At 37.5% G+C, this 16,197-nt stretch overlaps 3 protein-coding genes across 3 annotated transcripts; 1 reads left to right on the plus strand and 2 right to left on the minus strand.

Annotated features, from left to right (window-relative positions):
- Positions 1-217: 217 nt before the first annotated feature.
- LOC107775605 (uncharacterized) lies at positions 218-3,503 on the plus strand. Its single transcript, XM_075246094.1, has 2 exons — positions 218-2,865; positions 3,005-3,503. The coding sequence occupies exons 1-2, from the start codon at positions 348-350 to the stop codon at positions 3,361-3,363; spliced, it is 2,877 nt and encodes a 958-aa protein (XP_075102195.1). The 5' UTR covers positions 218-347; the 3' UTR covers positions 3,364-3,503.
- Positions 3,504-3,899: 396 nt separating this feature from the next.
- Positions 3,900-7,400, minus strand: LOC107777241 (glyceraldehyde-3-phosphate dehydrogenase A, chloroplastic-like). Its single transcript, XM_016597540.2, has 5 exons — positions 7,111-7,400; positions 6,754-6,867; positions 5,615-5,916; positions 4,651-4,895; positions 3,900-4,554 (listed from the first exon to the last, which is right to left on the minus strand). The coding sequence occupies exons 1-5, from the start codon at positions 7,150-7,152 to the stop codon at positions 4,052-4,054; spliced, it is 1,206 nt and encodes a 401-aa protein (XP_016453026.1). The 5' UTR covers positions 7,153-7,400; the 3' UTR covers positions 3,900-4,051.
- A 2,190-nt stretch (positions 7,401-9,590) lies between these two features.
- Positions 9,591-15,894, minus strand: LOC107778023 (protein high chlorophyll fluorescent 107). Its single transcript, XM_016598538.2, has 9 exons — positions 15,615-15,894; positions 13,788-14,844; positions 13,521-13,664; positions 12,328-12,633; positions 12,172-12,231; positions 11,799-12,044; positions 10,773-10,883; positions 10,454-10,630; positions 9,591-10,192 (listed from the first exon to the last, which is right to left on the minus strand). Exons 2-9 carry the CDS (start codon positions 14,391-14,393, stop codon positions 9,764-9,766), a joined length of 2,079 nt encoding a protein of 692 aa, XP_016454024.1. The 5' UTR covers positions 14,394-14,844; positions 15,615-15,894; the 3' UTR covers positions 9,591-9,763.
- Between the last annotated feature and the right edge of the window lie 303 nt (positions 15,895-16,197).

Consider the following 16,197-nt stretch of genomic DNA (forward strand, 5'->3'; position numbering starts at 1 on the left):
AAGTTAAGAGACTTACAAACGAAAAAAAGATGACTTTACTTGATAATTTCAGATAGTTGAGCGACCATTTAAGTAATGGACTCCATGCTAAGCTGTGTAGCTTGCTAGCCTCCTCTATTTATTCTCAAGTGTTCAGAGAGAAAAACACCACCAAATTTGTTATGCTTTGGCATTCGCATATGGATTCAGCATTGTTCTCCTTCTATCAGTCAGTAACTAGTAAATTTTCCCTTCTATTCTTCATTACAAGTTTTCTTTGTATTTCTGTGGCATTGTGTCATGGCAATGACACAGACCAACAAGCACTACTTGTATTCAGGAGAGCAATAAAGGATCCTTTTGGATATATGAAACCATGGAATGTATCCACACACTTTTGCCAGTGGCCTGGTATTACTTGTGGACGTAAACACATGAGAGTCATTCAACTAAACCTCGCGAACCAAAATCTAGATGGTCCCTTGTCGCCCTTTATTGGCAACATGAGTTTTCTCAGGTCTCTATACCTGTCAAACAATAGCTTCCGTGGTGAAATCCCCTCGGAGATAGGTCGTTTGAGAAGGCTACAACGATTGAATCTTGGCAACAACTCATTTCATGGTGATATTCCTTCAAATTTATCAAGGTGCACAAATCTTGTATCTCTTGTCCTTGGAGGTAACAAGTTAGTCGGAAGTCTTCCTCCCCAGCTAGGCTCATTGTCCAAACTCGAATACTTTTTACTCACTCGAAACAACTTGACAGGTGAAATCCCTTCTTCTTTTGGAAACTTAACATCGTTGAAAGGATTCTATGCACCATTGAATAATCTTCAAGGGAAAATCCCTGACTCACTCGGGCAGCTAAAAAACTTAAAAAGTTTAGGAATAGCTGCAAACAATTTGACAGGTACCATTCCTTATGCAATCTTCAACATCTCTTCCATGACAACATTTGATGTTGGAATAAACCAAATTCAAGGTACTCTTCCTTCAAGTTTGGGAATCACCCTCCCGAATCTTGAACTATTTATAATTGGTGGGAACAATATTTCTGGATCAATACCATCTTCATTGTCCAATTCATCAAAGTTAGTGTATTTTCTTGCGGGAGGTAATCAACTTACAGGAAGTGTACCAAGTCTTGAAAACCTGAATGAGCTTCAACAGTTAACCATTCCAGGGAATTATCTTGGAACTGGAGAACTAGATGACTTAAGTTTCATCTCCTCTTTGACAAATGCATCTAGTTTCAGAATTTTGGAGATGCAGTTCAATAGTTTTGGAGGAATTCTGCCTTTATCCTTCCGAAATCTCTCAAATGAGCTTCAGGTTGTGCAGTTGTCATACAACAAAATACGTGGTAACATACCGGCTGAGATTGGAAATTTCATCAACTTGGAAGAATTTCAGGTGAGGGAAAACTTACTCACTGGTACTATTCCAACCAATCTTGGAAAAGTTAAAAACTTGCAGATTTTGGATTTGTCTCAGAATAGATTTTCTGGGAATATTCCATCATCTCTAGGAAATCTGAGTGTAGTAACCATCCTTCTTTTTCACGATAATGATCTTACGGGTGAGATACCAGCAAGTTTAGGAAATTGCAATAATTTGATTGAAATATATGTTGCTCAAAATAACCTGTTAGGACAAATACCTAAGGAACTTTTTGCTCTCTCTTCCTTAGTTGCTGTAGATATTTCTGAGAACCATTTAGATGGTTTCATTCCTCTCGAAGCTGGAAACATGAGAAATCTCGAGTATCTCAATGTTTCCGAGAACAACTTGACTGGCAAAATACCAAGTACCATTGGTAGCTGTGTGAGACTTGAAGTCTTAGACATGAAAGGAAACTCTTTTCAAGGAATTATTCCACCTTCTTTCAGTTCTTTGAGAGGTCTCCATGTTTTAGACCTTTCTAGGAATAACTTGTCTGGTCAAGTACCAAATTACTTGGAAGATTTTAAGTTTCAACTCCTTAATTTGTCGTTCAATGGTTTCGAAGGAATGTTACCAAATGAAGGCATCTTTAAGAATGCAAGTGTAATATCAGTAATTGGAAATCCAAAACTTTGTGGGGGTGTGCCTAACATACATCTTCCGGAGTGCGACATCAAAAGATCAAAAAAACTTGGTTCGAGGTTTATCCTCAAGATTGTGATCTCTATTGTCGTTGGTATACTAGGACTTACCATTCTAGTCACTTTACTATTTTTTTTCTTGTTCAAGAAACCCAAAAAGGGGCCTGTTTTGAGCTCATTTGGCGAATCTCTCATAAATGTTTCTTACCAAAGTTTGCTTCAAGCTACTAATGGATTCTCTGAAGACAACTTGATTGGTGCTGGTAGCTATGGATCTGTGTATAAAGGAACTCTTGATGGAGGAATAGTCGTCGCAGTGAAAGTATTAAACCTCTCGCGACATGGAGCTTCCAAAAGCTTTATGGCTGAATGTGAAGTCTTGAGAAACATAAGACATCGGAATTTGGTCAAGGTTCTCACAGCTTGTTCAGGAACTGACTATCAAGGGAATGAATTCAAGGCTTTGGTTTACGAGTTTATGGCTAATGGCAGCCTCGAAGACTGGTTGCATCCGAGTCCAAGTGAAGATGCAAATCTGGCAGAATCAAAAAAGTTGAATATTCTTCAAAGGCTCAACATTGCTATTGATGTTGCTTCTGCAATCGATTATCTTCATCACCACTGTGAGACTCCGATAATTCACTGTGATCTCAAGCCAAGCAACATTCTTCTAGACGATAGATTGGTTGGTCATATTGGTGATTTTGGTTTGGCAAAATTCCTTCAACCAACTGCACAAAATTCTTCTGTTTCAGAGGGAAGCTCTAGTCTTGTTAGAGGAACTATTGGTTACACTGCTCCAGGTAACTGTTTCTCTCATTCATTGTTTTTCTCTACAACAAGAAACTTGTTGCAAACTATTTACTTTTATAAAATCAAGTCCTACTAAGTTATGCTCCTATTAAGAAACTAAAGTTCCTTATTTTGTTTTGTGAATTGTAGAATATGGGATGGGCAGCGAGCTATCGACTTGTGGTGATGTATACAGCTTCGGAATCCTCTTGCTTGAAATGTTCACAGGAAAAAGGCCAACAGATGGAATGTTTAGGGATGGTTTAGACCTGCCGAGTTTTGCTAAGTATGCGTTGCTTAATGGAGCTACAGAAGTCATAGAACCATCCCTTATTTCCGGAAGTAATGAAGAGAATGGAGGTCAAAACACAAGTATGTACCAGAATAAGGAGTGTCTGGTTTCTATACTTCAAGTTGGGGTTGCTTGCTCGGCATATTCTGGAGCTGAAAGAATGAACATCACTGAAACTGTTTCTAAATTGTACTCTATCAGAGATGCTGTCATGTGACCAGGGTTCGAGCCGTGTAAACAGCCTCTGGTAGAAATGCAGGGTAAGGCTGAGTACAATAGACCCTTGTGGTTCGGCCCTTCCCGGTTCCCCACGTATAGCAGGAGCTTAGTGCACCGGGCTGCCCCGTTCATTTTCATTCCCTCGATATGGCCAGGTGTGAAGCAACTTCTCTCTCAATTGCCTATCCTTTCTAGATGAGTGGGAGTCCCTTAGCAGTAGCTTCCAACACTTAAGATTGACCTCCTCAAGTGGGGCAGAAGACGATCCAAAAAGCGAAGGCTCACCCAGCTGAAGGAAGGAGGTGAGATAGGCAAGAGGTAGAGATGCTCTTCTGAAATCAGAAAAAAGTTCAGGAGCATGCTGAAAACATCTTCTTTTCTTTTCTAGTTATAAGTTAACTGTGTCTTTGTTGTTGTTACCAATGAGTATAATAAGTTTCTTCTTCAGTACTTAGGCTATTCATCACCTGATTGCATGATGTTAGAACTACAGAATATCTTGTAATAAGTATAAGCAGAATCAAAATCAGATTGTATAAAGACAAGAAGGAAACTTTTATTGAAGCTGAGATTTCACAAGGTGGAAAATTGTTTTGGTTCTCATTACAATTTTCAAAAAGGAATAATAATCTACAAGCAGTGGAAAAATTTTAAGCAACTATTTAGCAGTACTGTTATTTCATATTTCATTTCCACTGGTTTGCAACAATGTCAGCAAGATCAACCACCCTCTGTGAGTAACCCCATTCATTGTCATACCAAGCAATAACCTTAACCATGTCATCTCCCATGACCATAGTAAGTGAAGCATCAACAGTTGATGACACATCACTGCACCGGAAGTCGACCGACACGAGTGGTTCATCGCAGACATCGAGAATGCCTTTGAGCTCCTTGTCAGCAGCCTCCCTAAATGCAGCATTCACTTCCTCAGCAAATGTCTTCTTGGTGACTTGAACGACAAGGTCCACGACAGAGACGTTAGGGGTTGGCACACGGAGGGCAATGCCGTTGAGCTTCCCCTTAAGGCTTGGGAGGACAAGGGCCACGGCCTTAGCAGCACCAGTTGAGGTTGGAACTATGTTGAGGGCTGCAGCTCGTGCACGTCTAAGGTCCCTGTGGCTCGCATCAAGAAGCCTTTGGTCACCAGTGTAAGAGTGAGTAGTTGTCATGGTTCCCTTGATAATGCCTATGCAAGAAAAAATATTAGTTTATGAATTTAAGTTATATGCACTGACAGTAAAAGACAGTAATGCTCGTGTATAACTAGATAAAGGTGTATTACCGAATTTTTGGTCAAGAACCTTGACAAAAGGAGCAAGGCAGTTGGTGGTGCAAGAGGCATTGCTGATGATTGGTTCATCAGGGTTGTAGAGATCAGCATTGACACCAACAACATATGTGGGGATGTCACCTTTTCCGGGAGCGGTGATGAGCACCTTCTTGGCTCCGGCCTGGATGTGTTTTCCGGCACCTTCTCTGTCGACAAACACTCCGGTACCTTCTATTACCAAGTCAATCCCAAGATCTCTGAACACATTACACAAACATTTTGAACATTAGTAGCTGTTAGAGGTTGAAGGGGAGCCTTGGCGTAACTGGTAAGTTGTTGCCATGTAACCAGGAGGTCACGGGTTCAAGCCGTGGAAACAATATCTTGCAGAAAGGGTAAGGCTGCGTACAATAGACCCTTGTGGTCCGGTCCCTCCCCGGACCCCGCGCATAGCGGGAGCTTAGTGCAACGGACTGCCCTTTAGTAGCTGTTAGAGGTTGACCAGATATCACAAGCTAGTATTATACTAGACAGTACATGAGCTAAGTTAAGCATGTTATCATGATTCATTTCTAGCTACTCACTGTTGGACAATGTTAAAACTTAGAACTACTGTTTCATATTTTTGTTTTTTGTTCTCAGCATAATGACAATCACTTGCAATGCTCGTCCAAGTTGTGCTTGGACCACACATATTGCATTAATCACACTAAGAACAAATGGATTGCTATTTTGTGATAATTCAAATTTTTGTACATTGAAAGTATAATGAATCTTTTACACTATCCATACTTAGAAACCAATTATAGATGACAACAAATAGTAAGGTAAATTTTTTTAACTCGAGAAAAGAGGATAACTAACTTACTATAGCCGGTTAAGTTACCGTTAAGATATAAATTTCCTTACAATATATATATATATGAATGTATATAACTTAAATCCTTTCATTACATGTTAGTATGAAAGAACTTACCCCCAGGGGAGGTTGACGGGGTTGCGGTTGGAGACGACTTGGATGACTTTTCCGTCGACGGAGATGCCGTCAGTGCCGACGGGCTTGACGTCAGCATCAAAGATGCCAAGGGTGGAGTCATATTTGAGAAGGTGAGAGGCTTGCTTGACACCACCAGTGTCATTGATGGCAATGACATCAAGGGGAGAGTCTTTCCTACCATGCCAACACCTCAAGAAATTCCTTCCAATTCTTCCAAATCCATTGATGGCCACTTTCAACTTGGCCTCCACTACTCCCCTCTTGTTGTTCCCTCCTCCAATCTACAGTTTATAAATCCAATTCCATGTAATTATCACAAGAAATCACTTGTTATACAATAACAACAACAACAACAATAACAACAACAACAACAAAAAACACAGTGAATTCCCACAAGTGGGGTCCGGGAAAGGTAGTGTGTACGCAGACCTTACCCCTACCTTTAGAAGGTAGAGAGACTGTTTTCCGAAGACTCTCGGCTCATGAAAGATAAAAGGAGGGGCAATGACAAGCAAATATCTTGTTATACAACGACCAAAAATCAAAATTGTGGAAGTACAATTTAGATGTTATACAATGTTATCATTAATTTATGTGGTTTAAATTCTCTTTAAGAGTAGTGTCTGTTCTTCCTTCAAACTTATGCAATTACCAATTTGCATCAAGATTTTGTGAGGGGCCATTTTCTTTTTCTTCTAAAGATCTATTTCTAACTCTCTTTGCTAACATTAGAGCACAAGAATTGCACTTACTTGAGCATTAGCAAGAATATAGAAGTACCTCAAACTTTTCAGCTCTACTTAGCCATTGGATTTCAAGTACTATCAAGAAGACTAACAGTTAGAGACTTATTCCTTAATCACAATAGACATGAAGTATACATATTCTTATTTTCTTCTTCTTTCTCTTATTTTATTGGATTTAAGTAATATACACTGTGTTACACTATTATTATAGTTTAACATGTGATAGCAGATTAGTTACCACGGTTGTTAAGTTACCAATTAATGCTTGTCATATATGCTTGTACTTATCTTATAATTTATCTGATATCGTTATGCTTGAATAAGTTATTAAACTCAATCATTCAAAGATAAAAATGCAATAATAGTACTCACAACAGAGGTTTGGAAAGCAACAACAGAGAGCAAGTCATCATTAGTTTTTCTTCCAAATGGAATAGCTGATGAGGTACGCAGCCCTGAGAATTCAGAGAATCCTTTGTTGCTGACCTGCATTTTCATCAATACAACAAACATGAACTCAACAAAAATGTTCATTGATCAAGTTAATAACAAGAAACAACAACAACAAAAAAAAAAAACCAGCGCAATCCCACAAAGTGGTGTCTCGGGAGGGTACAGTGTATACGCACACCTTACCCCCTCCTTTGTGAAGGTAGAGAAGCTGTTACCGGCAGACAATAACAAGAAAAAAGGAACAATATTAATTATATGAGTAAGTGAAAGAAGGACCTGGAGAGAAGAGTTGGCTACTGTGAGAGCAGCCGAAGCCATTGTTCTTTTTAGAAATGCAGCAGAAGAATGTGGTATTTGGTGTGGAAGTTTAAGAAATATGGAAGGTATAAGGGGATGAGTAGGACAAAATGGATGGAGGGAAGAAAATGGATGAGATTATGGATCATAGCAGATAGATAGCCTCTCACTCATTGTATGGCTGTGGTTGCCTACTTGCATGTTCTTTTCCTTATGTGCTAGACCTTTTATTTTTTCAAGTATCCGGAATCTATTGGTCCGACTAATCTAGATGCGTATATGTTTCTCACTTTTTTAATAAATGAGTTTAACTTCTTGAGCCGAGGTCTATCGGAAATAAACTCTCTACCTTTTTAAAGTAAGGATAAAGTCTGCGTACGCATTAGCCTTCCCAGACCCCACTTGTAGAATTACGTTGTGTTCGTTGTTATTGTTGTTGTTGTAATGAGTTTAACTTCTAAACACCAAAAGCGTAAACAACTTTACATTATCACTTAAAAGATAATTGCTAGTAATTATCTTTAACAAGTAAAATTAGGAACATGAAAAATAAGGCAAATAACCTACTAGGACAAGGCAAATTATATTGATAGTGTAAAAGTTCTTGTCACTGTATATAAATTAAAACCTTAATTTATTCAAGGCAGTCTCTATTTTTAGAAATTCGTATTATTATACTTCTGTTTTATTTTAGCTGAATTATATGCTAAATCATGTGAAGAGACCTTGTAATTTTGTTTTGAATGTCTATGAGACCAAATTTTTGAGTGACATCTAACATTAAGAACTCTGACTTTTTAAAATAAAACTTGGAGATTTGAGAAACAATGTTGAAAAAATCAAGATTTTATTTTTATTTTCTTGAAATATTAATTATACATAAAGAAATATTGATATGTCGTATGAAATCTAATTCAGACTCTTTTTGTTTGACTCTCGAAAGTGAAATATGATTATCATTTAAATGGTAATTCACATTTATAGTTTTATGTGATCAATAAAGAAAAATTCTTTTTCTTTTGTTGTCAAAGAGTTGTTTTTGTTATTTTATGTTTCTTTTCTTATTTTTCTTCTGTTAAATTTTAAAGGTCCATATAAATTGGTCAGGTCACAGTTATTGCTATCCATAAAAATTGCCACCTTGTCACTGAGACTCCCTGCCATTGGACTGCCAATGACTAGAAATCCTTTGTCCATATCTAACCTTATTACCTCATTAAAAGAATGTATTTCTTCACCTTTGGTCCCAATAATATTTTGTAAGGACTTCAAAAGGAACAATGTTATAAAATTGAAAGAAACATCAATCCTATTGCACAAATTGAGAGTGAAATTTGTGGCTTCAAAAAGTTTTCTTCCTTTATGTGATATCTACCCATATCCTTTGGATTTAAAATAATGTTACTACCATTTTATCAATAATTTGTTAGTAAATCTTTTTCTACTGTGGACGATGGGACAAATTAAATTATTCTTTCCTCTCTTCTCCTCCTTGTTTACTCGGAAGTCTTAATTCTATGGTAAAAAAATGTTGTATAAATAATTAACATTCAAAAAAATATTGTGTAATAATTAATCTTTTTATATTGTAATAGTATCCCAATCAAAGAGCTAACAATATTCTGATCTAAGGAACATGCCATAACAAAGGGATAGTCCATCTACGCATATCATTTGTTTTATTCCTCTATTTGGGTTTAGTTTCAAGAAACACATTATATAAATTGTCAAAGAAGATAATAAGTGTAAATGATATTGCTAGGTATAGTCTAAAGCTGTCAAGCGGGCCGGGCTGGCCCGGTTCCGGACCGGCTCGATAGTAAAGGGCCGGGAAGGGCTGGATTGGGACGGGAACCGGAATGTGCCGAGTAGTTTTTTGGTACCGGTTAACCGGACCGAAACGACCCGTTATGGTCAAGTCACATGGGAACCAGTTAACCGGACCGCCCCGACCCGGTTCAATGGCTATTTTTTGATTTTTTTTTAATTTTATAAAGTTCACGATTGTTATACAAAATAAATAAATAAATAAATAAACTCGGCCCGGCCCCTTAGGCCCGGAACCGTTCCGGTTCAATATTTGACCGGATGGTCCCGGACCCGTTAAGCCCGGTTTGGAAAAACCTGTAACCGGCCCGGATTGGTGACCGACCGGTCACTTTTTTAATCAACCCGGCCCGGCCCACCCCTTTGTCACCTATAGTATAGTGATACATCTTTATAACAGTATCTCTATAAAACAGTCATTAACTATAAAAGTCAATTTTTTCTCGGAACCGATATTTATGTTATGTTATAATATATATCATCTATATATAACAACACTTCACTATAGCAACCAAAAAATATCGGAACAAACAAGACTGTTATAAAAAGATTTGACGGCATATTATTGTAATATGAACTGCATTTCTGACAAAACATATTATACAATGCTTCTCATATTATGTGTAGATGTATTTCTAGGTAATTTGAACTGCATTTCTCTCGATCAAATTATACAATTCTTCTCAATTTTCCTGACTAATTTACAAACGTGGTCCGGGACTTCTTCATTAGACCACTCTAATGAATGTAGCAATTCCAATTATGATATAAAGAAGATACATTTGAACAACTACACTTCATAAAATCAAAGGTTTTGTGATGTTCTGGTAGTTTTTCTCGTTGGCCGCCACACCCCACTAGCAGTTCTGATAGTCTTAGGAGGGTCCTTCAGAGATGTAGTAAGCTGAACTTCCAGTTTTGAAGGGTCCAAAGACAGCATTTCGCGGATAAAATCATCTAAATCGAAACCACTTCCTGTATCTATGCTATTGTCCTTGTTGTTAGCCGAGGAGGAACCGGCCGATTCTTCTGTGCTGATGTTAGTCGAGGAGGAGCCGGTTGATTCTTCTGCGCTCCCATCAGTGTCATCTCCAGCAGTAGTATTAGAAGACTCTTTTACCTTGTAATAAGAGTTCTGATCCAAATTCAAGAGCCTCTTTATGCTATCAATCGCCGGATCAATGACATCTAAGAAACCCATAATCCATGACTCATCATCGACAACTTCAGTACGCTGTTACACAGGGAAAAAGAGATCATATCTCAGTCTTCACTGAACTTATCTAGCTTCATTGGTTCTTGTTATGACTCTATTTCTGAAGCTTAAACGCCATTTATTACTTCTAAGATAGGTGATTAACGCCACAACCATTGTCAAAGCGTAAACATAGACATCTATTGGTTGGATTAAGCAGAAATAATGAATATTGAGAACACTGCTAAAAATGTGCTCGTTCAAGGAAATCGCTTGTATTAATGAGGAATACTCATTTACCTGCTGAAAGTAGAGGTTACGAATTTCCTCTGCACGAACGGAGTTACCTTGATCTTCCTCCAAATTTGCCCATGTCATCCATGTTATATAGCTCTGAGAGTTTATGTTCAGAGAAGATCTAAACAATCTTCGAGCAGCTGATAGATTTCCAGCTCTTTGCTCCAAAACACCCCAAGCCTACAAAGCACATCAAATTAGTAAAGAACTCAGTACATTTCCTATGGGACACATAACCTCCATAGTTTAAGATGCACGCCAGAACTATGAGTTTTAGGAAAAACAAACTAGAAAATTACTATTAATTTGAGATTAACATTACCTGAAGACAGCGGGCAGCACTTTCAGTTGTTGAATTGATCGACAGAGCTCTCTGGTATAGTTCCCTAGCAGTGGAAACGTTCCCTTCTTTCCACTCCATCCAACCCCAAGCCTAAATCAGTACCAAGTTTAGACAGCATTTGGTGCGCGCATTCATGTTGACGATAATGGATAATTGTGGAGGAAGTAAACTTCTCCCCCACTTAGAAAAAGGGAAAAATAAAATATGAATATGGACTCATCGGAAAGGGAAAAAAGCAAAAGCGGAAAAGAAAAACAGTAGACGTTCCACCTTAACTGAATAGGGGAGTGAAGCATCAGTACAAACTACAAAGAAAAGCTTTGATTCCTAAAGGACTACAATAGACAAATGCGGCTTACAAAAATTCAGAGGGAAAGAAAAGGAAAGCTGGATTGAATCAATTAGTTGCAATTAAGAGGAGCTGGCTCCTAAGTGAATCTTGACAAACAAAGACAATCCTTGAGAGGATTTGAAACTACAACTTCGACGTACTCTCTTTTCTACACTAAAGATAACCTATAGAAAGATGGAGCACAGGTAAAAGATAGGTCATGAATAGAGGCTTATCAACTTGTAGTTTCACTCATCAAACTCAACTTTTCCTTGTTGCCCTATTATTTTGCATTGATTACTCACTCCAGGAAACTCCCTTGATTTTCTGATACTACTCTCTGTTAAAAATGCATAGGATAGGTATTGAATTGTTCATTATTCCTTTTTCTTGGTTGTCAAAGTTACAAGTTTTACTATCTTAGACTGTTGCATGGAAACAAATAGAAAAGCTCTGTCGGCTTCATCAATTTAGTAATCTCTTTAAGTCTTTCATCTTCTATATACCATGTTAAGCGCTTTCTTTCTTTTAGTGAGTCTTTCATTTGACAAAGGTTGTAAAGGAGGTCAGTCGATTATTCGGTTGAAAATTAAGAGCATTCGAAAAAGAAACAACATGTAGGATTACTTCTAACTTCTGTAGAAAAAATTTAAAATTTAAAAGAAAAGTCTTACAATCCAAACTGGTTGATGCCTTGGATCCATTTCAGATGCCCTCCGGAATAAAACTCGTGCGAGGTTTGCACTGGAGTGCTTGTATTCTATCAAAGCAAGTGACTGGAGAAGAACAGGATCTCTAGGATTTACCATATGCCCTATTGTCAGAAGTTTCCTTCCTTGGTCAATGTTTTCAAGATTAGCTTCAAAAACTCCCCACACATGCCACGCAAACCGATTTTTTGGACTGGCCTGAACTGCTTTCTGCTTTGTCAGGAGTATCAAATACAAGAAAAATAAACAAATTGAAATTAAAAGTAACAAAGGCATCAAATAAATAGGAAATGCTCAATGATGATAGAAACGTAGATCAACTTCAGAAAATACAAACCTCAAACAGCTGCCTAGCAGCACGGTTATTCTCCAACTGAGCCTCTAGTTGAGCCCATGCCTACGCAAGAGAGTACAGAACCACTATAAGGAATCCACCAAAGACATGTTTACGAACCATAGCCAAGACGGATTAAAGTTTTTGGATAACTCTTACCAGCCAACTAGCACAACTTTTTCGGTTACACTTTGTAGCCTGTTTGAACAAATAGCGGGCTCTTTCATATCGTTTTGCTTTAGCTTCAAGGAGTGCAAGAGTTTGGTATACGTACTCGTTACCTCCACAAAACTTGAGGCCTTTTCCAAGAAGATTTCTTGCCTTTTTTATATTCCCTTGCTTCAGCTCTAAAACTGCCCATCCATGCCAGGCTGCAATATGCTTCTTGTCAGCAACTGTGGCAGCATCGAATAGTTCTCTAGCTCTCCGTATATTACCCATCCTATTTTCCAGAATAGCCCAGCACTAGTCCAAAGGAGTAAGTTTGGTGAACTTCTGATACAAAAGATAAGTTGCAAGAAGACATGTAGTAGGTCATATTGTTTTCAATGTAGGCACATCATTTGCAAATGGATAATCTGACCTTGAATCCTCTTTAAATTAATTCTTTCTATCCACTAAGAATACCTAACAGACTCAAGGACCAATCCACTGATCCATGTTAAGACTTAGGAGACAGTCAAGGATTTCTGATGAAAATTCTCTTCTTCGGTATTTGAAATTTTGAACTTTATTAAGAGAAGCATTACCAAACGACCTTAGACATGATCAGTGGCGGAGCCAGAATTTTCACTAAGGAGAATCAAAATGTAAATAAGTAAGCATGCAAAGAAATCAAGGGGAGTCGACATATAGTATATATATATAAAAAATAAAAATTTAACCTATCTACGCAGTGTAATTCTTTGACGAAGGGGTGTCACTTGACTCCCCTTGCTAATGAGTCGCTCCGCCACTAGGCATGATTTTGCCCGTTGCAAGGTGAATAATTGCAAAAAATTGTCAAGTTTGTATATGAATCAGCTGTTCCACATGCCCAAATTTCTTTAATGTACAAAGTTAAAGATCACTAAGAAACGGAACATAATATACTATAAATGATCTTTACTCCATCAAGGAATATGATATTTGTTTAAGTTGTAAATCATTAGTACTAAATCTGCTATCAAACACAAGTAAAAACTATGTGCTTAAACAACATATTCGACGGACTTGATAATCAAATTATGCATTACAGTATGCTAGTAGAGAAACTTTTAACTTACAACAGATTCCTATTCTAGCTCAAGATTAACGTATAATATGGAAGTATAAGAGACTAAATACACTCATAACACTGTTATAACACTAACCTGCCAAATGTAAGGATTTTCTCCTTGTGTTGCCTGGCAGCCTTTTTCGTAAACAGTTCTGGCTTCATTTAATTTTGATTGCTTACTCAAAATCTTTCCCAAAGCAACATATGGTCTCCCATCTTCTGGCCAGACATCGATACACTCCATGCGTAAAATATTCAGAAATCAGTAACATTATTAACAAATAATGAAGCGTCCTCTGGATATCAAGAGAAAATAACAAGGAATGGTAATTTTATTTTTTTTGGGATCGACGAATGCTACCTGTTGCAAAATTTTCTCTGCATCTGCGTACTGATACTTTCGAGCCAAAATCTTTGCCCTATATAGAGCTAAGTCTAAATTGACTTTAAGTGGCTTCTCTCCAGAACCTGATTCCAGCCTGTTTGGCTCAAACATTGGCATCTTCTTTGCAAATTTCCTAAGTCCATCATCAAGTGGAAATGACGAGGAAGATGGCTGCTCTTCCAAGAGATCATTTCTGTCTTGAGAATTCTCAAAGTTACGCATCTCTTCCCCTTTTTCATCACCAACTTCCCCATAAGGGTCCTTCACCGGCCTACGAATCACAAGTAATTCTTCTAAGGACTTCTTTGTAGTGCTGATCTCATCAGCAACTTCATCAGCGTAACGTCTATCTTGGCTATCAAACTTAGAAGAAGATCTTGATGTTTCTGGATTCTCTTCAAGAAGTGGTGATGAGGAAGATGACTCATGGGAACAAAAGGGAGGTAAAAGAGGATGTGAAGACGATGGTTGGGATGTTCTGAAGGGGACGGAAAAATGAAACTTTGAAGAATTGTGGTTCTGAGAATGATAGAAGAGAGTGAAATTAGAGCTCGAAGGAGAAGTAAATGAAAATTGACTCATTGCTTTTCCTGTATCTACGCTTGTTTTGGTAAAACTGTTCTACAATTTACGGAAGACAATGTTCTACACATGTTCTGGTGAGGTTCTGGAGAAAGGAAAAGATTATGTGTAAAGAGTCACTGAGATCCTATAATTAGTAAGAATGTAGATCACATCGGTTTCTATCTTCACAGGAGATGAAAGAATAATAACGAAAAGAAAGATCGATTCTTCGGGATCCTTCCTTTGTTCAAATGGAACGAAAAGAGATAGAATAAGGCCAATTCCTGAAATGCTTTTCTGGATATTCTTCAATGTCCCGGCTGCTGATCAGCTTCAGAAGTTGTAAGAAAATAGATGCATAGCTGAAACTTATTGATAGTTCAACGGATTCTAAGATGAAAAGGTTTATTTGAAGATCTTCAACTGCCCTTTCTCATAGAAAAGATTACTCCATCAGGCATGCATTCATCTGTTTCAATCCAAGAGTATTCTGTTACTTTAAAATGGAAAAAAGACAAGAGAAGATGGGGGGAAACAATTTTCTTCATCCCTATTACATACTTCCATTTAAAAACCGCCAAGAATGTTTCTATACTTCGAGAATTCAAATACATTACATAAGCCAAATTTAATCTATAATGGGATGTTTTCTTACCACTGAAGCTTCGTATGCATTGCTAAATCAAACTACCTTCTCAGTCTTGTGCCTATTCAGATTACTACGCTAAAAGGACGCAACAACAACAACAACAACAACAACAACAACAACAACAAAAAACCCAGTGTAATCTCACAAGTGGGACTGGGGAGGGTAATGTGTACGCAGACCTTATCCCTACCTTGTGAAGGTTGAGGGATTGTTTCCGATAGAACCTCGGCTCAAAGAAATATGTTAAAAGGACGCAAAGCGACTAAAAGGAAAGAAACATGATCCACACCTTAAACCTTTAAAAATAATGATCAGACAGCTTGATAAGTCATACAAATTAAATTACTTTGATATATATCATTAAATCTCTCAGACTAGTTAAACTAACTTAGTTAACCTTCGAATATTCAAATTCGATTAACATGCAGCTAAACTTATAGTTTGCTAGGGGAAAGAAAATCAAAGTGCGTCCTTGCTTTACTCATTTAAGCTTAAAAAAATTGTCTCATTAAAGAAAAAAGGACTATAGTCTGCAAATACATATCTATCAGCATTTGTGAAAGAGAAGTGAAGTAAAATGTGAAACTTACTAGTACTACTGAAGGTAAAGAAAACCACTGATTTCCCACCAAATATGAGAATTCTTGTTTCTTGAATGCCACCTGTGTAAACTTGGAGATGGGGTTGGTTTGTTGGGGTGAATATGCAGAGTGAGAAGAAGAAGAAGAAGAAGAAGTTAGTAAAAGGATGAATGGAAGTATTGAAGTGTTTACTGTAGGTGCAGGCAAAGTGACAGAAGTGGATGAGATTGTTGATGACTTGGAGATTGCATTTGGCTTTACTCTTTAACTGAATGGCTGTGGTTTGTACGTGTATGCACCTTCACCCCCTTGTGTTTCTTTTGTGTTTCATTTTTCATCCTTCGTTTTCTTCTACTTTCTTTTAATTGACAGTAATAGTTAATATTTTAGTTATCATTTATATCAAATTAATAATTAATAATTAATATTTATTATAAAAGTTTAATTATAATTTATAACTATCCGAAAGGTTAACCTGTGGTGGGAGTCGGAGAAAAATCAACTTCACCCCTGAACTATCTGAAAGGTGCATATTTGCCCTTAATTTTTAAAAGAAATTACTATAACTTAATTGTGGGATACGTGGGGACAA

The sequence above is a fragment of the Nicotiana tabacum genome, chromosome 23 (genome assembly GCF_000715075.1).
Source record: "Nicotiana tabacum cultivar K326 chromosome 23, ASM71507v2, whole genome shotgun sequence".
NCBI lineage: Eukaryota > Viridiplantae > Streptophyta > Magnoliopsida > Solanales > Solanaceae > Nicotiana > Nicotiana tabacum.